Source organism: Anoplopoma fimbria, chromosome 2 (assembly GCF_027596085.1).
Source record: "Anoplopoma fimbria isolate UVic2021 breed Golden Eagle Sablefish chromosome 2, Afim_UVic_2022, whole genome shotgun sequence".
In the NCBI taxonomy this organism is placed as follows: Eukaryota; Metazoa; Chordata; class Actinopteri; order Perciformes; family Anoplopomatidae; genus Anoplopoma; species Anoplopoma fimbria.
This window is the reverse complement of record NC_072450.1, coordinates 22,167,638-22,189,444: the sequence shown is the minus strand read 5'-3', so window position 1 is coordinate 22,189,444 and position 21,807 is coordinate 22,167,638. Positions and strand designations below refer to the sequence as shown.

Sequence of the window (21,807 nt, the reverse complement as noted above, 5' to 3'; positions counted from 1 at the left end):
AAAAGAGCTGGTTTTCTTTAGTAGTATTAGGTTGTTAGTTGCTTTTGTTTATGTGTTTTACTACGATTAGACAATTCATTTTTATGTACTCCAGAGAAATTACTGCATTCTGAGAACAGAGTAAATAAAGACTATAACCAAGACAATTCTTCATTGTTATCTTATTTTTAATAAATAACTGAATGATTTCAACAATTTAAAAAAAAACATGGACATTTTGATGAACACATCTGGCTGGGTGCGTTGGTCATGGCCACCAACAAAAGTATGTAAACTATAGAAAGTTAAGAAAAAGAAACATAAATAACATGTATGCAGCTCCCACATGCACATTATGAAAATAAGACAAGAACATTTACAGCAGGTGAAGCCACAGAGGTGCTCACTTTTAGTGCAGAGCATTGCTGAGCAGGCACAGTTTGACATTCAATGGTTACTATTGCAGGATTTTCCTTCTAAATGTCAGTAAATACATTGTGATGAGCATTTTCTCTTATTCTGCTCTCTAATATTACATTATCTCCATTATTTACTTTTTGCTATTGTGTATTATACCAGAGTTTATATATATTATTCTATTTGACGAGAATGGAGAGCCCAAAAATGAATAATTGAAGACAGGTATAGTCTTTATAAAACATTTTAACATTAAAGACTGTCCTCTCAGCTAAATTCACAGTAGTACAATGTTTTCAATAAACTACAAGTACTGTCTATTAAATACAGCAGATAGAAAGCTAGCACTATAGTGGGGATTAGAATCTGACATTTGCAATAACCGAAATTTGGTTTAACACCAAAATATTAAGGTGAGATGGTCAAATATAGGAAAAATGTAGGCAATATAAATTAAACAAAAAGTTTCCCTATTAAAAAAATCCCAAGATTTGTATCATACATGAAAAAAAAGACAAAATGTGAAGTTAGACATCCAAATTTGGTCGCTGTGATTGTTACAAGGAATAAAAACCACTTTAGGTTGAAAGTGCAGAAACAAAGACAAAAAAAACCGGAACTACATAGACTTTCATTCATACAGACAGTAGAGAGAGAAAGTATCTGTTTTTCTTCATAATGCAGGAGAAAGTGCATTAAATCCATCAGAACTGGAAGTGTGCTTCTCCAGTGAACTGTGGAGCAGGTTTGCTTCCTATCAATGATTCCTTTAACTCACAGATAATGTGGAGCCGTTACAGAGAGAGTTCCAGCTATGTTGCACTTTATTTGACATTATCTGAATTTATTTTGGCATGTGTTATAAAATAAGACCTTAAACAGTAGAGAGTATCAGTACTTGGATTGTCAAGGTTTTATTCTCTTGACGTGGAGAGTAAGCAATGAATCTTTCTAAACGGCCAATTAAGACTTTACTCTTTGTAGGAGTTACAGAGGAACCTGTTGGGGCTGAAGCCGATCTGGTCATGTGATTATTTTGCGTTCAGCCCGGGGAACCCACTTGTGTGTGGTGACTCTCCACAGCACCGGTGCCAGCAGCAAACTGAGGGTGGTGACACTGAGAACCAGCAGGTACACCTGAGTAGAGACAGACATAAAAGTTAGAGACTGAGAAGATCTAATTATTAGCTTTTCAGAACTCAGGTTACAAAATGTTTCACAGAAGTCAGCAAATTAGAATTCAGCAATAATAAAACAATTGAAATATAGAAATGAAATGGACCAAAACAAATCCCAGCAGTGAATATAAAAAATGTGCTGGGGCACCTACAACAACCTGAGCTCTCTTCTGTCTGCACAGTACAATAACATATATATTTTCAGCCATCACTGACCTCTCTGGAGATGATGCCAGCACGACGCGCACGGCTGCCCAAGACGAAGGAGAACTCGCTGACCTGAGCCAGACCCGCTGAGACAATCCACCGTATGTGTCGAGAGCCTGGAGGCAAGATGGCCGACAGCACCAGTACGGCCATCACAAACTGGGAGAAAAATTAGGAGTAAAGTGGAGAGAGGGGGGATTGAAAGTGTGGAAAAGGTGAACTGCAGAAGGAGAGGAGCAAAAAGAGATAAAAGTTGCTTTACCTTCATAATGACGAGGGTGAATGTCAGCACCAGCAGGATGGTGAGTTCATACAGCACGAATGTCGGGAACACGTGGAGACCTGAAGCATCACACAAACATACGAGATGATTCACGGACTTCTCACCAGTAAATACATTTAACATGATTACAAAACTGGGATTTGTCTTAAATTGCCATGTTGCATCTCACCGATAGAGGCGAAGAAGATGATCGCGAGGAAATCTCTGATCGGCTCGATGCATCCCATGACCTCTGTGGTAACAATGTGACCCTGTGTTGACAGCAGAGCTCCAGCCAGGAAACAGCCCAGCTCCATAGAAACATCCAAAAACTCAGTCACCTACAGTATCAGTCAGCGAGAGATTTCATCAACACTAACAGCTGCTTCAGGGTAGATTAAAAATAAAACTGCACTGGAAGAGAAAATACCAGACGTTTGTAGAGAAATGCAGGAAAACTAAGAATAAACGATTAGAAGCAAAGTGCATACCGTCAGCATGAAAAAGACTAAAGCTGCCATCCCCAGCACGAGGATCTCTTTGTTGCCTTTGCTCTCAGCATGCAGCTTCTTGTAATACGGGCCAATCAGGAATGATTTGAGTAACAAACACAGCAGCAGCACAGCAGCCAGAGAGACCAGGACCTGGGCCAGGAGGTAAAACACGCGGAGACTTCCAAGCAGAAGGCTGCGATTCACAAAGGGAACAACATTATACGTTATAAATAAGCTGTGTCTGTTTGGTTGAGGAGAGCACACGTGCAAAAAAAAACTAAAAAGGGCAAACTGACCTGTCCAAGTCTCCGCTCTGTGCCTGGATCATCGTCGGAATGACAGCGATGAAGAGACCGAGCTGAACGTCTTGCATCACTAACATCCCGAGGAGAACGCTGCTGTAGTCCAGCTCACCTGTCTCACACACACACACACACTCACATTATTGATCATTGTGTCATCAATAATTGCTCTAAATGTCTACCTAAAAGTCTACCTACATACCTTCCTTTTCACCTCTGCTTCCCCCCGCCAGGAAGCGGGACACTAGCGGAGTGCTGGACAGCGAGAGGCAAGTGGAAATGAAGACGGTCTGCGTGGGTCGAATATGCAGGACTTGTCCCCACACCAAACCGGCCCCAACCATCAGCAGACTCAGGTAGCACGTCCCCTGGACTGATGTCTTCCAAACCTACACACACACACACACACACACACACACACACACACACACACACACACACACACACACACACACACACACACACACACACACACACACACACACACACACACACACACACACACACACACACAGTATGTGTATCAGCCCACTTTAAGTATTTAACCAACAAAAAGCAGCTTTATTCTAATCTCTTAAAATTATAACAGAAAAAAACATTCAGGGGCATAAAGTGATTTTTATAAGAAAGTTGATTTTCAGGTAACATCAACTTCAAGCGGCACAGATTTCTGCCAATTTCCAGGGAAAGTAACATCAAATGTCTAACTTTGATTTGGTGGTTATTTAGTCATTAATGTATCAGGAATTAGGTTAAAGGTTAGTGTCACCTAGATGAAAATTACAATCACTGTGCAACCATGACATGTATAGTATAAACTGCCTTACAATCTATCTTGAATTTTTTCAAGTCTAAAGTTAAAGAGTTTCTGTAACCGAAGGCTTTTACAAAATTCCCTGTAGCTTCTGAATTGAATTTTAGAGACGTAGTTAAAAAAAAAGGACATTAAAAATGCAAATGCATTTAAAGATTTTTCAGATTCTCTCTCATTATGTCACTAATGTAATTTCAATTTGCATGTCCATAAAAAACATGACATTATTGTGAGTTGCCTACGTGTTATAGTCTTGCACTGCTTGCAAAAAAAAAGCTTTGATGAAAAAGGCCGTTATTGTACAATTTTAATCCTAAACTTAAATCCCTCTTGTTTACCTTTCGAAGTCGCTCAGGTGAGAACTCCAATCCCACCAAAAAGAAAGTGAAGAACACACCAAACTCCCCCAGAGTCTCCACCTGGACAATAGACTGCAAGACAGACACTGAGATGAACAACTAGCACAGACTGATGTAGTTCTTAAAGTCTCATCTGACTTGCTGACACTGGAATCAAAAGACACACACACGCACACGCACACACACACACACACACACACACACACACACACACACACACCTTGATGCTGTTGAGGCCAGAGGGACCTAGCAGGACTCCACAGATGATATATCCAAACATGGGAGGAAGTCCGACCAGAGAGCAAATCCAACCACAGGGCAGCGACAGCATCACCACCGACACCAAGTCCTGCACATACAAGTACGGTTCAACTCTACTAACTATTAGAATCAGCCATATTCTACCCCATTAATGAGGATTTGAAACCAATAAGAGCTTCCACTTCTTCTGAGTAAACTAGGATCACATCTGAGCGTAAGGAATAAACTGACCTTGATGAAGTGATGGTCCGCTCTTGGCATCGTGGAGTCTCGAGGTTTGGTCAGGACGTACTGGTTGTTCTGCGAGTCGATGAGCATGCTCAGTCCTAGGTTGTCCTCCCCTTCCTTCTGCTTGGACTTGTTCTTCTTCTTCCCTCCATTCTCCTCGTCATCCTCCACCCTCAACACTGCCTCTACATTCACTCCTTTCATCTACACAAACAGTGTGCAGAAAGGAGGCACATTTAGATGCTTTGTCGAACAAGTACATATATTTTCAATCCCAAGCTTGTTGGTATCAATAATATAAAATTGACCTCTTTGTTGTTGTCAAAGGCGTGCTCCTCGATCTCCTCCTCCAGCCGGTCTGCTGCCTTCCTGACATCCTCCAGGATCTCATCCAGCATGGACAGAGTCTTATTCTGGGCTAAAGCGGTCTTAACAGCTTCCTGCTGATGCTTCTCAGCAGCCACCAGCTCCACATACTCCTGTTCCTCCTGAAAGGCCAATAGACAGGCGTGTATTAGCAAGTAGCTTTACACACATGTTAACAGAGATGCATGTGGCAGCATACACAGGAAAGGGGTGGGCGATGTAGCTGAAATCAATATCATAATATTTATCTGCTATTGTCATACATCACAATATGATATGTTGATAGTTTTTAATTACAATCTAATTGAAATCATTCATTTGTTCAACAACAACGACATGATCTAGAATTGAAGCTAGTATTAAGTTAGTTGCTCGACAGATCATAAATCAACTTTTTTGATAATCGATCAGTTATAACAGTTAATTAGTTAGTTTAATCAAGCAAAGAAACGGCAAATGTTGTCTGGATCCAGCTCCTCAAATGTGAAGATCTGCTGCTTCTATATGTTTTATATTGTTTTAAATTCAATATCTTTTAGTTTCAGGCTGTTAAGTTTGGACAAAACAAGAACGTCACTTTGGGCTTCCAAAACGTATGATGGCCATTTTTCATTATTTTGGACAATCAATTAACCAAACAAATTAGTGTATTAAATATTCAAAAATTAAAAGGCAAATACATTTTTAAAAAACTGAATTATCAAATTAGTGGCATCAACACTCTTCTCTTATTATTTGCCTTCATGGAGATGTGTTTCTGCATTCAACATGAAAACATTTTTAGACATTTGTATCAGAAACAACAATCTTATTCTCCATGAAACACTGCTGACCTCGGCGCCCTCACCTTTATGGCTGCCTCCCTGAGGGCCTCCAGCCTCTGTCTGCTGCTCTCCTTCATGTTGACCACATCTCTGTAGTCTCCCTGCAACGCCCTCTGCAGGCTGTGCACCGCCTGAAACACCAGGTGCTCGCTCTCATTCAGCTCCTTCTGGAAAACCTCCAGAGTGTGAACCTGAATGCAGACAGGGAGACACAGGTCAGATATTAAACTGTAATAAATCGGACTGCCTCTTTACCTGAAGCGCCTGTATATGGTTTTCATTTGAAACACTAGACAAGAGAAGTTTACGTGTGTTCATCAGAGTTTGGACATGAGAAAATGGACAAGTTAGATCCAGAAACAATGGGTTAAAATGGGTGGAATGGTCTGTAATCACGCAAAAAAAAAACCCAAAACATCTTGTTCCAGCTTCTTGAAGGTAAGAATGTGTTGCTTTCTCTGTTTGTGTGTCATTGAAATTTAATATACTTTCATTTTGAGCTGATGGTTAGACAAAGGGGCTCTGGGAAATTGCAAAAAGTATTTTTTCACTGATTTCTGACATTTTTTAAACCACAAGATTAATTGAGTGATCCAAAAAAACGACTGACTGATTAATGAATAGTGAAAATTATTATTAGTTGCAGCTCTAACATAATCAGGGCACCTCTTCTGTGCATGTAAAACTTGGACTGCAAGTATGAAATATGAACAGGTGTTATTGTTAAGCTATTGTGTCGACACACGAAGAGAGAGAGAGACACGTACTCTACCAGGGTTGTATTAAATAAAGCTAAACAGTCGCTACAAATCACTAGAGGCCCTCTGCTCAATCTGTTATGTATTGTCAGTCTGGTACCTGGAAAAGTTTCTCCGGTTCTGAAATGGCCTGGTCTCGTCTTACGCCATCAGCAGCAGCTGCCAGCTTCCTGACCACCACACTCTTCTGACGCAGGAAACCCACCAGCCGCTTGCAGTTGTTGGTCAGCCAGCTGTGGCCATGTTTGGCCCCCTTGCTACGATAAAGCTTGATGGCGTGCTGGGCCACCTGGTCTTTCTGCAGCACAACAAGTGCCCCCACCGTGCCAAGGCACAGCAGCCAAAACACGACCTGCATCCAAACCACCACTTCTGTCTTCACCCGATTGTGAAGATTGATGAAGAGAAAGAGATCTGGGAAAGGGAAACATAAAGAGCACGGTGGTTACAAATACTAACAGAAAAATGTTGGCTAAAAACAGCGCTCCGGTTTTTAATAGTCCATGTCTTCAGGAGGAGCAAATGGGCTTGGCGCTGAAAGCCACTGACAGGGAAGCGACGTGGGAAAGTATTGCGATATGGACTAACACCTTTTAATGTGATTTGTTGACAATAACAAAATGATAGAATTACAGAAATGAACAGTCATCCCATTAAAGCACAGCTGGTGACAGTATTTTTCTGATAATTTGATACAATCTCTTTTTATGTGGGCTATTTTGTGCTTCTTGCTGTTATCTCAAGATATGGTTTAATCTTTTGATCACAACTGAACAGCTTAAACAACAGCTGGGTGACTCACCTGTGACCTGCTCCGCTGGCTGCTGGAGTAGGTAATAGCACCTTGTAGTTATGTGTTATGTGCTAAGTGCACTTAACTTGACTTAGCACGTATAGCATTTCTGTAATGCTTGCTTTTCTGCGTATGGTGACATTGCATTTAAAGTCTAAAACTGAGCCAATTTAAGAAACCGCTTCACTGTACACACCATGTCCTCCCGTGCCCTAAAATCACATGCCTGTTTACACAGAAATTACTGAATGAATTAAACTTGTGCTCAAGCTGGACCGCACCTTTGTGAGCATGAGTCAAGCTGACTGATGATTACTTTCCAAACTCCTCCTATGTCCTCCTTCCTACGACTGGACTGCAGCCGCTCGGGTACTGTTTCTAGAAATCAACAGCACAATTCACATTCTGTTATTTGGATCAATCTATAACAATGCGTCATATTTCACAAACTGATTTCTGTGTAAAAACTTATCTTTAAAAAGTAACACTGACATATAGTGGAGTAAGTGGCATGAAATATTAACACGCAGGTAAAAAAAAAAACAAGTAACTTCAAACTGTTATTAAGTACAGTACATTTACCTTCCATTACTGATATGCAAGGACGTTTTGACTGGTTGTCAATTTTGGCAACTAGAAACCTGGAGGTTGCTCTATACTGCTAGATGCATGCACATATTCAAAACTATAAATACAAACAGCTAAATCAAAAACCTGTAAATGGGGGAAATGACGTCATCACTACACTACAATAAAAAAATAAAAGAAATCACGGCAGTCAAGAGTTACATCATAGAAAGCAGAACCCCCACACCCCCCCACCCCAGACCTGACTGGTTTTTCAGGAAACAACATTGGTGAAATGATGTCTCAAACACTGAAGGCTCAAATGTTTTCACAGAATACATCAATGGTGAAAGATAAATAAAGCACGGTTGCAACTACCTGAGAAATATGTGCACCGTCCTGGCTCTCTACTCCACTCCACGGCTGAAGGAGAAGCTGCGGAAGAAGGGGAACAATCATGCTGTTGTGCACCACCACCACCACCACCGACACCACCACCCCTCCTCCTCCTCCTCCTCCTCCCCCCTGCCACATAGCTGAAGCGTCGGTGCAGGCGTTCACCGGCTTACTTGGCGAGCAACTTCGTGTTTACTTCGACCTCCACCCATTCGAGCCCACAGAGGGGAATGCTCGCTGTGCTTCACCCAGGTAGGTGCGCCTTCCCTCGGGGGGGAAATGTCCTGTCGAAGTTGGGTCCAACCTGTTTTTTTTCTCTGCTGGAGCTGTAAAGCTGAGTTAGACCCTCAGATTCCTCGGAGCTGTCAGACCAGCTCCGGCCAGCTGAGCACAAACACCACCCCCATGACACCGACCTGAGACCCGCTCAGCACCAGCGGCGGCTCTCCGTGCAGACAGCGCTGAGATGACCCGCAGCTGAAATGGTTACATTGTTTTGTGATGTAACAGCGTCAAGATAACTTTGATGCATTTTAAGATTACTTCCGAAACATGTTGATCCGCTTTGATATGGGAGTTGTAGTTTTTTTTTTTGTTGGGGGTGTGTGTTGTGTTTTCTTGCTGCATTCGTGCTGGTCCCTGGTTACATTTACTTAGACTGGTCTTAATGGTGGAGTTACATTATATCATTTTACATATTTGAAGTTACAAAAGTCACAGGAGACCAAAAAAAATAAATAAATGAAGATTGAGAACAGACAGAAAGCCTATTCCCATTACTGAATGGTGACGTTGTTGGTACAAAAAGAAAAAGATTGTGTCTTAATATTGTAAAAAAAAAAAACAACTTATATTTCTAAGCTGATGTTTTGGTTTTGTGGTGTTTCTTTACATTTCCACAGAGAAAAGACACAACTCATTAATTGCAGTTACAATCATGTTTAGGCAGGACCACCGGTCTGAATCCACAACAACAATCAAAGAGCAAGGTCTTCTTTACCTTTCCACACCGGCTCTTTGGGGTTTGTTAAAAGATAAAACATTACAAGTCACAAAGAAATGTAGAAGCCAAGTCATTCTGAAAACAACAACAACAATGCAGTTTACCTCAAAAACATGTTTAATGTGGTGCCAACAGATTTGATATCAAGTTATGTGACTTTTTCCTTTTTAGATGTTTTTCAGTAGAAAAACACTTTGAGAATAAACTAAGAATTGTTCCAAAACAGTTGTCTATCAATGCAGACAGTCAGTAAGCTTATGTGTTCAAGATACCAGGGCCTGTGGAGTCCCAGCGCTACAGGACTACACTCCCCATGAGCCACTGCGCCTACAGGAGCGCAGTTCTTTTTGTAGCGCATGCGCACCGGCGGTAATTGGATATCAAGTGGGCCAAAACAGCGTGTGATAAAATGGTAGGTAAGATCAAAATAGAGAAACCTGAGCAATGCTTTAACTCCGTTAAACAAGTGCAAAAACCCCGACAGCGGCTGTCACTAGCGGGGAGGGGGCACACCGACAGAGGGGATCCGTGTGTCCTCAGCCAAGTGTCGCATTGCCAGGGTGATGTGTGTCGGGAATATGAGGGAAATGGAAGGTCAGGAGTTGGTATTTTCAGAGCGGGCACTTGCCGTACGTACCTCTCCCTTTATGGTCACGAGCCTGTGGTGCTGCCCGGGGTCAGCACAGAGAGCCTGCAGGATCAGGACCCCCTTCCTGGCGAATCTGGGTCACAACAGCCCGGCCTGTCACGGTTTGCTGTGTGATCATCGGGTGGGTCGGGTCTGCAGCTCTGCAGAGACGTGCATTCCTCCCGATGACCGTCTTCATAACATTTACACGATGTGGTATTTCTGTGAACTCACGGACCGTGGCAGTGGTGCATTTTGTAAATTGACTTTTTTTTTCTTTTCTCGTTACTCGTCAGGCAATAGTTCTACTTGGGTAAAGGCTGTTGCATTGTATGTGTCTTGGTATGAGACTTACTTTTTGAAATCTGCAGATCTTATAGTCATGGCACGTGTTTATTGAAGTGTGTCCACCTACACATGTGTTTGTATGCAGATGAAGTGCAGGAACTAGTTTCCAGCCTGGAGGTTTGAGTAGATTTCAAGTCCTTGCACTCTTAATGAAATGTTCAGAAAGTTAAGGCTGTGTGTTGTGGAAATGTTGATGTGCAGCCCTAACTCCTCATGCATGTCTCTGCATCCCTTTAATCCGAGGATGGGTAACCCCCCTGTCTCAGGGGTCCAATCCCTCAGGGATCCTTAAGGACCAAGGTTGTGCATAAAGCAGTTAGTTTGGGATAATTTGATTATTTGTTTGGTAACATGCACCACTAATGCACAGTAATAACTGAAATGACGAGTGCTTCTGCATTCTAACATAACTTCACACCCCTGTGTCGCAATTCAGTTTTTAATTATGTTATTATTTCGCTTGATATTGTGCTGACATGGTGCATATTCCTAACAAATTTTGACAGGTAGTATTCTGATACCAGTGTGAAAATGGGTCGGGGGAGTTTGTGTATGTGTGGGGGGGGCTTAACAGGCCCTAACAGGTTACTACAGCCCCACATTTATCCTTTGTGCCTGCTTGTTTACAGCACAAGTTGAAGTCATCGCAGAAGGACAAGGTTCGGCAGTTCATGTCCTTCACACAGGCCGGGGAGAGGACAGCCGTGTACTGCCTGACGCAGAATGACTGGAAACTAGAGGTGGCCACAGACAACTACTTCCAGAATCCAGACCTCTATTACAAAGAATCCATGAAAACCACCGTGGACCGCAAGAAGCTGGAGCAGCTCTACAACAGATACAAAGGCAGGTTGTACCAAAACACATGTTTAATATGGGGCGCAGTTTGCTCGTCCTGTTTTGCTCACTCTCCTCAGCTGTCTTTGCAGACCCCCAGGATGAGAACAAGATAGGTATTGATGGGATCCAGCAGTTCTGTGATGACCTGATACTGGACCCAGCTAGCATGAGCATACTCGTGGTGGCATGGAAGTTCAGAGCGGCCACGCAGTGCGAGTTCAGCAGGAAAGAGTTCCTGGATGGCATGGCTGAGCTGGGGTGAGCAACATGGATAACACTGACATCCACAATCTCTGATGCCACCGCATTGTCGACACATTAAGGATATTTTTAGTTAGCTGTGGTTTTAAGTAGCGAGGAATTGTTTGTTAAACTGTGTTGTTTTGTATGAGAAGAAAATATTGAATCTAAAATATTTATTTTAAATGTGAGTCCTACAACAACTAACATGGTGAGAAATCTCAGGTGTTTAAATACTGTTTTTTGTGTGCTCAGCTGACCACTACTCATAATAACAGGATTTTTTTGTTTTCTCTCAATGTCTCCTCCAGTTGTGACAGTCCTGAAAAACTCAAGGCGATACTTCCCAGACTAGAGCAGGACCTAAAAGACACAGGGAAGTTCAAAGACTTCTACCAGTTTACCTTTAATTTTGCCAAGAACCCCGGCCAGAAAGGTTTAGGTAAGCATTAAGAACATAAGAGCATGTAGACATAGAATAGCTTTTCTCATTTGGTTTTGCCAATTTATAATTTAATTCTAAAAGACTAAATAAAATTGTAATTTTCATGTGTAATAAAGAAAAGTTGAAAATCGTATTGTACTTTGTGTCCTAGACCTCGAGATGGCTGTGGCTTACTGGAATCTAGTTCTCACAGATCGCTTCAAGTTTTTGGATCTCTGGAACCGCTTCCTTCTGGTGAGAGAGGAAGTCTATGTTACACCTGTTTTCACCCTGTTATTTATTTTTTGTACATTAGCGGGATATTACAAAAATATATAAATTGATTTCCAAATATTTTCAAATGCCATATTCTGTCAATTTCATTTTCAAACTACATACGAAGAAGCAAAAGTATTACACTTTGACAGAAACAGTCAAATACAAAAACACCACAATCAACAGCCTACAAAAATAATCAGAGAATACGATCAACAAGACACATAGTCAACAACAACCAAGTTTCACAAAGGTGGTCATTTATTTTCAGACTGCTGAATTGTCTTTCAATGCACAGGGATTTCTAATATTGTAATCTCTTTTAACTCCCTCTCTTTTCCTGTTACTGTGATGCATTCAGGAGCATCACAAGCGCTCCATTCCCAAGGACACGTGGAATCTCCTCCTGGACTTTGGCAACATGATCGCAGACGACATGTCAAACTATGATGAGGAAGGTGAGGTTGTTAAAGCGGGATGCAGTAATGTGTATACATACAGTCATTCTTGTAGATCACATGGAGATGTAACTAATAATCTGTGTTATTTTTCTCTCTCTCCTCAGGGGCATGGCCTGTCCTCATAGATGACTTTGTGGAGTTTGCTCGGCCGATTGTGACGAGTAAGCGCCACATGACATAGTGTTCGCCCCGGGCGTCATGTAGCGAACAGAGTTTGTGTTCCTCCCAATTTTCTTCTTTTTTTGAATGAGGATTTTTATACAAATGAGCCAAAAAGAGAGTACTTCTCAATCAGCCTGTCTGCAGCTTGTCATTAGGATTGATCTTTTAACTGCATAAGATGCCTTGACCTGGTATTGACCTGAGACACCAGTTCAGAGGGGAAAGCAGGAGGGGAATCAACAGGAGGGAGAATTTTTTTTTTCTTTTGTTTTTTTTTGGGAAAGGACAGACTTATGAAATTGCAATATGGAAATGATAGGTCGCTCATGGGCAAATCATCCATGGGTGCGGCTTCAAAACTGCTGCTGCGGACTTGGCTCGCTAACCTGCACCCTCGGCACAGTGAGGAGGGACAGTGACGGTGAACTTTCAGCACACGCAGAGGATTAAGTTATAGATGCAGTAGGATGTGGCCTCTTAATTCGAAATTATGAATGGAACAGTGTGTTTTAAAATCTGCATGTTTCTGTCAGCTAGCGTGAAGCAGTGCCACAGACGTCGAGGGGAGGAGTACTCTACGTTACTTTCACTGAGATTGTGAATGTGTAGCTCTCTGACAATCACACTGAGAGCAGAGAAGAAGTGTGGTGTGTGTGTGTGTGTGTGTGTGTGTGTGTGTGTGTGTGTGTGTGTGTGTGTGTGTGTGTGTGTGTGTGTGTGTGTGTGTGTGTGTGTGTGTGTGTGTGTGTGTGTGTGTGTGTGTGTTTTAGGGTTGGGGTTAAACATATTGCCTCTTTTACAACACAATGCTAAATATTTTCATTTGGTTTGACTATAATTACAGTGTAAGAAATAATGATTCACCTTAACTGAGCGACAGTGAAACAAAGTTCAGCTCCACAGTTGTATTCACACTGAGAACCGGACAGAACGGCATGCTTTTCTAGCTCAGCACCAGCAGAATCACATCTGTTACAGCGGTAAAATACTGTACCCATAGGAGTAAGAATAGATTTAGCTTTAGAGCAACAAATGTATATCTGAGAAAACAGGTAATGGCATTTATAATCATGATTAGTACATAAGAAGCTTTTAGGATCCTCACCTTTAAAACTCTTCTGCATTACATACTTGGTTGACTTTACTTTTGCAGTGTGTGAACTGCTGTACACAAAGAAGAACTGACTGACTGTTTGTTTTTTATTATCCAGGTGATTTGCCAACCCTACAAACTGCACTGATTTACACTTTTTCTGTTGTAGGTTTTCTTTTATCAGGCAGAACACACTAGACTTTTTAAATGAACATCTACATCACAGCTATGATTATTTTAACTGTTTGTTTACACTGTTTGAGGTGTAAGTCTGTTGGTTTGCATGGATTAGCACCATAGAATTACTTGAGAGAAAAATATGTCACTTTGAGAACAACGCCTGTGCTGCCATCTAGGGGTGCAAAGCTTCTCCTTCATACAGGATTTAGTGTTGCTCTTGAAGTGTTATCATAAACACTAAATGCATCCCGCTATCTTGGCTAAAGAGTGTGACAGAAGGTAGAGCTCAGGTACCAGTCTTCCTCTCCCGGTCACAGTGAGCAGCAGGTGGCTTCCTGCACTTGCATCAGTATTTGCCATCTAGGTATGCCAACTGGTTTTGCCAACTGTTGTCACCATGATAAGACCGTTGCCATGTGTTGAAATAAGGATGGATTATTTCCCAGCATCAAATTTCTCACTCAACTACAGGGGAAATAATTGCCTTTTGTTTTCCTTAAGTTGTCAAATGTGTGTTTTTAAGTTTTCATATTTATGTAAACAGAGTTTAGTCATAAACTCTGGTGGGGTGCATGAAGAAGACGTTGAGGCGAATCAGGATTGTTATGATTTCAGTCAAAGACACCAGCTTCATCGTGACTGTCAAACAGTCACTGTAGTAGCAGCTGGTAAACGTGTCATATTGTTCATCTCTGTAACTAGTCAAGTTAGATATGTGTTGGTGGAATGAAATATCCAATGTGACTCTAAGTACAAAGTTGTGCACAAACTTTTCAAGGTCAAGACAGCACGATGGTGTGAGAAGAGTTTCCCAGTTGATAGTTGTTGATTTCATTATCTGACATCGTCTGTGGTTCAGGAGCAAGTAAACGTGACGTCTTGCTCCTGAACAAGACGTCACGGGACGCCTCTCAGAAAACGTGACGTCTCTCAGTATTCACTTTGCTAATGTGGTACATTTGGTACGTTTTTATTTGTCAAATGTGTGGTCAACTGTTTCAAGTCATGCAGATCATTCTTATCAAAACAGTATTATTTTTCCCAGCAAGAAAACAGGTACTTACAGAATATTATGTTTTGTCACAGAAGCATAACGTACATTGTTTTCTTCAAGAAAATTTGTCAATAAAGCATGTTGTTTTTAAATAGCCTCGTAAAAGACGTACCTTTGTAGGTACACCATCGAGTTCTGACAGCAAATGTGTGTTTCGTTGTCAGAAACAAAGATATCTAATGCTGGTCAGTGGCATTGTGTCGTGCTGAAATCAGTGTCCCGATATTAATATTTTTCTGAAATCAATATGAATCACATGTCAAATGCATAATTGCAGCTAAAATATAAATCTTGATCTTCAGTGTGACTGTGACTGATTGTTATTTCATCAAAGAAAACTCATGTAAGACAAGAATGTCAGCAATTTAGGCCATGTCCACACTACTATGATTTCGCATATCACATGACCTTAAATTCCGGCCTAGTGTGGACCATCAGTGTAAATGTAGCACAGGATATGCGTTTTAAAATTAAAATGTAGTAGTGTGGACAGGGCCTCAATTTGTTAGTTTATATTTAGAAAATGTGTATTGGATAACAGTATTCTGTAGATCTAAAATGTTTATATTTTATGGTACCACTAAATATTATGCAGAAGTGTTTATGTGTGTGTGGTGTGTGATGTGTCAACTAAATGGCAGTAAGTGTCCTCATATTCTCGCTGAGGACCACTGTGTGTGTGTGTGTGTGTGTGTGTGTGTGTGTGTGTGTGTGTGTGTGTGTGTGTGTGTGTGTGTGTGTGTGTGTGTGTGTGTGTGTGTGTGTGTGTGTGTGTGTGTGTGTGTGTGTGTGTGTGTGTGTGAAAAAAAAAATGTCAGCTTGGTAACAGTTGTCCCTTATCAGGTTGCATTCCTGCTGCATATCATCATCATTGGCTCCCCTGGTGATGCTTTGTCTACTGTTACTTTGGGCATGTTCAGGGCAACATTCACCAACGGATAAATAAAAAAATTAAGTGTCAGTGAAAACTGATGGTCTCAAAAGGGTTAAAATCAAGACATTTGGTGAAGATTAAAGACACTGAGAGGGAAAGGGAACCCCTGGATGCTGTGTACATAACTGGAGAGTAAAATAGCGAGGTAAAGACTGAAGAGCTTCAATGTAGGAGGAGGCAGGCTCGAGGAGTTGGGATGATGCTCCATTCTTACCCTCGTCCCATGGGGCTGCTTGGGATGTCAACGAGGTCCAGCACCAGCTGACAGGCTTCCACTCCAGCCCAGTGGCAGATTAGCATCTCTTCCCATTACCACTCAACACCCAGCCACCAAGCTTTGAGGCTTTGAAGCCATGGGGATTGCCTTTTTAGGAGACACCTGATCACAGCTGAACTACCCACTGCCCAACACAAAGAGGCTGTGGCTGATAACGCGATGCTTTCGTGTGTGTGTCCACCCGCCCTTGGTACTGAGAGTGAGTGTGCGTGTGTGTCAACTGATGAGAAACTAGACGAGAGCTCTGAGGGTGGGAAGGTGGTAGAGCTTGTTACGTAGTGGAGACAGAGGTCCAAGGTAGTTTACGTCAAGCGGAAATCTTCAAATGAGTAATTGAGGCTGTTTGAAGATCTTCAGGATGTTTTGGGGCAAGAGAGTTTGTTCTGTTTGCATTGTTCTGTGATGTTGAGTCTGCTGAGGTGGTGAAGAAGATCAGCTGTCTGTGCCAGGAGCCATCCAAATCCCAGGAGAAGATCTCTTTTCAGCTTGTTGAGCCAACGGGAGCTGAGCCCGGTATCATGGAGAAATTCAAGGCAGCCATGGTTCTGGGTGCCGTTGGTGATGCCTTGGGCTATCGAAAGGGCCGTTGGGAACGCTGCATCTCAGGCAAGAAGATCCAAGAGGAACTGGCCTCTCTGGGGGGGCTCGGTGCCCAGAAACTGGACCCTGATAACTGGCCCCTCAGTGATGCAACGCTGATGCACATCACCACGGCAGAAGCAATGGTTACAGGTACGTTTAGGAACGATGATTGTCAAAGAGGAAAATAAGAGAGCAGAAATCTTAGTAAAGTACACATTCATTTGCTTCTTTTCTTCTGTCTCACTTCACTCAAAATCAAAAGCTTTTTAATTATTTATCTGTTCAATCAAATATAGAGACACCAGTACGGTCTACATTTAAGAGGACCAGAATAGCTTCTTCTATACAGTCAAAGGAAGCTGCTAATCACTAACTGGCAGAGCGTCTTTGAATGACAACAATCCATTGTTGCCACATGGTCATCAAAGATAGAATGTCAGTAGAAGCCTAACTGCAGATCACTCAAATGTCATCTCAAGCCCCTGCAGTGTGGTCAGGAGCCGCCAGGGCAGAAAAGTCCAGAATAGACTACTTTGGAAAAGCTGATCCTCAGCTCTCCTTTAGTGAACAATAGCAGGTCAGACCCCTCCATAATCTACCGGTATCATGTTTGGCTGCGGATGCGGTTCAAAGCCAATGACAGCAGCACTGTGACATGGTGGTGACATCTATTGAGATTAGGAAGCCCTATTTAGATACAATCCAGCATGCCTGCACACATACTCACAAACAACTCATGGAGTGGAATGAATGTTGTTAATGTCAGTGTTTGCGTTGCCATTATTCTTACCAGTGACTGAATAACAGTGCGTTAAAGCAGATGTTGACAGCAGAAATACAGTAACACGTTCTTATCTGAAGCAGAGAACAAAGAACTTCAATTAAACCAACTTCCTCTTTACACACATTGATTGACAGATTTGAAATCAATCCTTCCTCAGCCTCTGTGTGACAGAATCTGATGATAATGATCTGGTGATGCTTCTTTGTTCACAAAAACGCTCTTTCTCCCACACACAGACACAAACACACACACACAGACACACATCGGTGCACACATATACAAATTCTAGCAGGATGGCTGTGGGGTCTGCTCTCGGATCACAGTTGACCTCATGGTGTGTGGAAGTGACTCCACTCGCCCCAATGGCATGCTGGTCCTAATCTGTGGCGTGGCAGGCTGAAGCTAAATTTAGCGCAGCGTAGCACCACTCATCTGGCCTTGCATGCCAATCACTAATGACCCTCAGTCACTGTGTGTGTGTGTGTGTGTGTGTGTGTGTGTGTGTGTGTGTGTGTGTGTGTGTGTGTGTGTGTGTGTGTGTGTGTGTGTGTGTGTGTGTGTGTGTGTGTGTGTGTGTGTGTGTGTGTGTGTGTGTGTGTGTGTGTGTGTGTGTTTTCCAGATTACTGGTGTCTGGAGGATCTGTACCGGGAGCTGGTGCGTCTCTATGTTGAAGCCATGGTGTCTCTCCAGGGCCGAGCTCCTGATCCTGCCACAGTGGAGGGCTGCGTTCACCTCAAACCTAATAACTTCCTGCTCGCCTGGCATACACCCTTTAATGAAAAAGGTCATTGGAGATTTTAAATAGTGTTTTCTCTATTTCCAACTGAAAGACAGTGTATGAAAATGTGTGTCTGGATGTGTGCACGTGTTTCTATGTCCAGGGTCCGGCTTTGGGGCAGCTGCCAAGGCCATGTGTGTGGGTATGAGATACTGGCAACCTGAGAGAATAGACAACCTGGTGGAGGTCAGCATTGAGATCGGCAGAATGACCCACAACCACCCCACAGGTGACAATGTTGGCAGTCTCTTACCTATCCACACAAATCTTATCAAACTACAGGCTAATTATTGTGCTGCAGATAATCTGTAAAGCATTGCTCATAACATTTTAGCTGCAATAACAATTATTTACTTCTTGAGTTTGACATGTCAGTATAGACTCAATTGGTGTAGTGACTTGTGGTGTCACTCTTGGCTTCAGGATTCCTGGGCGCCCTGACAACAGCACTGTTTGCATCCTATGCGGTCCAGGGGAAACCTCTCGTGACTTGGGGCCGCGAGCTCATGAAGGTCATCCCTCGAGCTGAGGATTACTGCAGGAAGACAATACGACACATGCCAGGTTAGACTGTGTTTCTGTCTGTGTTAGTGACTGGGTGCATAATTTTTATGGTTTGGCTGATTGATCGAGGTCAAATGAAGCTTCTTAATAAAAATAAACATAACAACAGGTTTCTCATAAAAGTTTTATGAGTTTTCTATGTACATCTGTCTGAGAGAGTCAGACCATCAGATGCACTGCAAAAACCTGATGAGCAGCGAAATCTTACCGGGTATATTTATCAAATAACTAGTCAAAATATCTCATCACAATATCTACAAGACACAATTACCTAACGAGTAACATTTCAGTGAGATATAGAGACTTGATTTAAGACAATACATCTTGAATATCTTATGTGAAAATATACTACTACTTTTTTAGTATTAGTTTTTCAAGCTTTGTTCACAATAATTTATTATCTCTTATTCCAAGAAATCTTACCAAGCAAATGTTTTACTTAATCAATCCGCAGATTTTCTTTTATTCCAACCAAAAACGCCTTATATTCAATGTTTTCTTTTCTTTTTTACTTTTTTCAAAAGTGTCATTTTGAGTCTGAAACCAGTAATGTGTGTTTGTGCACTTCTATGCAGAGTATCAGGAAAACTGGTTCTACTTTGAGGCCAAGTGGCAGTTTTACCTAGAAGAGAGAGAGATAGACAACGAAGGACAGAACAAACCCTCGTTCCCTGATCGCTATGATGCTGAGGAGACGGACAAAGTAAATCCTGCCTCTCTTGTCACACACAAAAAAGAAATACAAACAGACAAAGAAAAGCTTACATTCACCGAACTCCTAACAAGAGCAGTGTGCTGCTGTCACTCTTTGCTCGTCCATACAGATGTATAAGCGCTGGAGCTCAGAGGGCCTTGCGGGACGCAGAGGTCACGACGCCCCCATGATAGCCTACGATGCCCTTCTGGCGGCAGGGAGTGACTGGGCTGAACTGTGTAAACGAGCCATGTTCCATGGAGGTGAGAACCTGCACGACATAATTAAACACAGACAGAATCAAACATGCAGCCTGCTCCCTTTGACTTCTGTAAAATGCTGTTTTTTTAGGTGAGAGTGAGGCAACAGGGCTGATTGCAGGGTGTCTCTTTGGCCTCATGCACGGCCTGGGTCAGGTTCCCCAAGGACTGTACCAGGATTTGGACAAAAGAGAGCGTCTGGAGGAGCTGGGAGAAAAGCTTTACAAAGCAGCATCTGCAGAGAAGTGCACAGACAAGTAATCCTGCTCTTCACTGGCCTGAACTCTACTGCCTATCAGAGGAACTGCACGTGGCTGTCAGCCTGCTTTCCTTTGTCCCAAGCTACCCTCTAGTCCCTTGGCAGTCTCTCAATAGTCATAGGCTGCATCCTGTCCTCTCTCGGCCTCTCTTGCCCTCAACTCATTTTTAAAGACACATGCCTGTCATGATTTGGAGAGTTGAAGCACCTATCACCGTAGGTTTAAGGCAGTGGAATATCAAAAGGGAGACCAGTTAGGGTATTGAGCTTCAGCCTAGTTCCTGTGAGATCATCTCTCAGAAGCTACATCTGCAATCCGCTTGCATAAATGCCATGTTCTGATGCTGGCAGGGAGGAACAACCTGTCTTAACCCAATATTAAATGACAGAACTGTGGGGGAAAAGAAAAGGCTTGGAGTTTTATAACTTATATTAACTGAGAATAGGAGGCTAGTTTACATTAAGATAATTTTCTTCTCTGACCTTTTCCTTTTCTAAAGCTAACCTGTATTAACAAGAAGAAATGGTCATGTTGTGTCATGTAGTATCTTATTCTAATTTAGAAAACTTAATAAAGCCTAACTGATTTAAAGATACGTCTCTACCCGCAGTAAGTTTAGATAGTTTTAATCTACATACATCTTGGCATGCAACATGTGGTGTTTTAAAAAAAAGAATGACTTTAAGTTGTTTGCATAATGTTATTGAGCTGTAAAGTAGTAATTATTGTATCTATACTGTGATCAATTATTATTTGCACTGTACTATATTGTGTAAGCACATTGACATGGGGAATATTAATATGATATGAACATTAAAATGGACTCATATATTTATCGTGCATGAAGTGCCTGTCTCTCTTTATCTTAACTACAACATTTATTTTGATGGACAGCTTCTCTCATACCTGATTTCTTCTTCTTGCTGCACAACCCTCCTCTGCAATCCGCCTGAACTAATCACCTGTAACAAGTTCACACTGCTGGAGCACTTCACTTCAAGTCTGAACATTTTATTTCCTCTACTTTGCTGCAGGGGTGGGATGACTTCTGGTACATCCAGTTCAAGTAGAAATACCATTTATTGAGTAAAATATCTCTAAGGTTGAAGATTAATATGTAAAAGATAAAAAGTTGTCCTCTTAGGGATTATTGCAACTAGTTTTATATGGTCCCATATTTACAAACTGGTAAAATGGTGTGGTGCCATTATTCCATATATTACGGTAAACCCTGCCTTGGCTACTCTATCTAAAAACATACACAAAACAGTACAAGAAAATGAAAAGGCCTAGCTAAGGTTTGGGTATCAACCTTCAACTCTACTGTCAGTATCCGTAACTAATCAGGTATATGCTTACTTGCAAATGGCTACAGGGATTAAGTTTCACATGTCCTCTATTCTCCATAGACCAGATTCTCGGAAAACCAGTATCTGCCCTGATGCCAGTATGTTGAGGAAGTTGGTTAGAGACCGCAACTGCCGTCCTGTTCTCCGAGGGATTCTGGAGAGTCTCCTGCGTTACCTTACACAGGATCTGCCCAAGTGGACCACCATCAACAGAAACCCAGAGAAGCCTGGGTCGGATATTGTAGTTGAAAGAAACACAGATTGGCCTGATCAGAGAGTTGAGCATCTTCAGGCAAATTGTACTATTGTTCAGCTTCCTGAAGAGCATAAAATGACCAAGGGAAAGTCTGCTGAGACAGGTTACAAGATCCCTAATAAATATTTGGCGGATCTACAAAAGGATAGGTATG

At 42.1% G+C, this 21,807-nt stretch overlaps 3 protein-coding genes across 5 annotated transcripts; 2 read left to right on the top strand and 1 right to left on the bottom strand.

Annotated features, from left to right (window-relative positions):
* Positions 1–213: 213 nt before the first annotated feature.
* Positions 214–10,018, bottom strand: tmco3 (transmembrane and coiled-coil domains 3). Of its 2 annotated transcripts, XM_054613419.1 has the most exons (16): positions 9,846–10,018; positions 8,188–8,244; positions 7,524–7,620; positions 6,550–6,863; positions 5,715–5,882; positions 4,810–4,989; positions 4,505–4,705; positions 4,233–4,361; positions 3,992–4,084; positions 3,042–3,228; positions 2,834–2,951; positions 2,535–2,730; positions 2,234–2,384; positions 2,044–2,123; positions 1,791–1,940; positions 214–1,533 (listed from the first exon to the last, which is right to left on the bottom strand). In XM_054613419.1, exons 4-16 carry the CDS (start codon positions 6,805–6,807, stop codon positions 1,420–1,422), a joined length of 2,025 nt encoding a protein of 674 aa, XP_054469394.1. In that variant the 5' UTR covers positions 6,808–6,863; positions 7,524–7,620; positions 8,188–8,244; positions 9,846–10,018; the 3' UTR covers positions 214–1,419. The 2 variants fall into 2 exon arrangements, with proteins under 2 accessions (XP_054469394.1, XP_054469385.1); XM_054613410.1 differs by lacking the exon at positions 9,846–10,018 and having other exon boundaries at positions 8,188–8,328.
* dcun1d2b (DCN1, defective in cullin neddylation 1, domain containing 2b) lies at positions 8,340–13,260 on the top strand. Of its 2 annotated transcripts, none has more exons than XM_054613439.1 (7): positions 8,340–8,457; positions 10,814–11,030; positions 11,114–11,282; positions 11,576–11,706; positions 11,861–11,943; positions 12,326–12,422; positions 12,530–13,260. In XM_054613439.1, the coding sequence occupies exons 2-7, from the start codon at positions 10,856–10,858 to the stop codon at positions 12,604–12,606; spliced, it is 732 nt and encodes a 243-aa protein (XP_054469414.1). In that variant the 5' UTR covers positions 8,340–8,457; positions 10,814–10,855; the 3' UTR covers positions 12,607–13,260. The 2 variants fall into 2 exon arrangements, with proteins under 2 accessions (XP_054469414.1, XP_054469406.1); XM_054613431.1 differs by lacking the exon at positions 8,340–8,457 and adding an exon at positions 9,599–9,620.
* Positions 13,261–16,643: 3,383 nt separating this feature from the next.
* Positions 16,644–20,049, top strand: adprhl1 (ADP-ribosylhydrolase like 1). The gene is made up of 7 exons (XM_054619931.1): positions 16,644–16,857; positions 18,112–18,276; positions 18,374–18,499; positions 18,694–18,834; positions 19,410–19,537; positions 19,659–19,791; positions 19,880–20,049. The coding sequence occupies exons 1-7, from the start codon at positions 16,644–16,646 to the stop codon at positions 20,047–20,049; spliced, it is 1,077 nt and encodes a 358-aa protein (XP_054475906.1).
* Positions 20,050–21,807: the final 1,758 nt, after the last annotated feature.

Coding starts and splice junctions, on each gene's coding strand:
- tmco3 (XM_054613419.1), bottom strand. CDS start 6,807: ATGCAGGTCGTGTTTTGGCTGCTGTGCCTTGGCACGGTGGGGGCACTT. Junction 2,124..2,233: donor CATCTTCTTCGCCTCTATCG/GTGAGATGCAAC, acceptor GTGATGCTTCAG/GTCTCCACGTGTTCCCGACA. Junction 1,941..2,043: donor TCACCCTCGTCATTATGAAG/GTAAAGCAACTT, acceptor TTTTTCTCCCAG/TTTGTGATGGCCGTACTGGT.
- dcun1d2b (XM_054613431.1), top strand. Junction 11,031..11,113: donor GCTCTACAACAGATACAAAG/GCAGGTTGTACC, acceptor CTGTCTTTGCAG/ACCCCCAGGATGAGAACAAG. Junction 11,944..12,325: donor TCTGGAACCGCTTCCTTCTG/GTGAGAGAGGAA, acceptor TGATGCATTCAG/GAGCATCACAAGCGCTCCAT.
- adprhl1 (XM_054619931.1), top strand. CDS start 16,644: ATGGAGAAATTCAAGGCAGCCATGGTTCTGGGTGCCGTTGGTGATGCC. Junction 18,500..18,693: donor GACCCACAACCACCCCACAG/GTGACAATGTTG, acceptor TCTTGGCTTCAG/GATTCCTGGGCGCCCTGACA. Junction 19,538..19,658: donor ATGCTGAGGAGACGGACAAA/GTAAATCCTGCC, acceptor TCGTCCATACAG/ATGTATAAGCGCTGGAGCTC.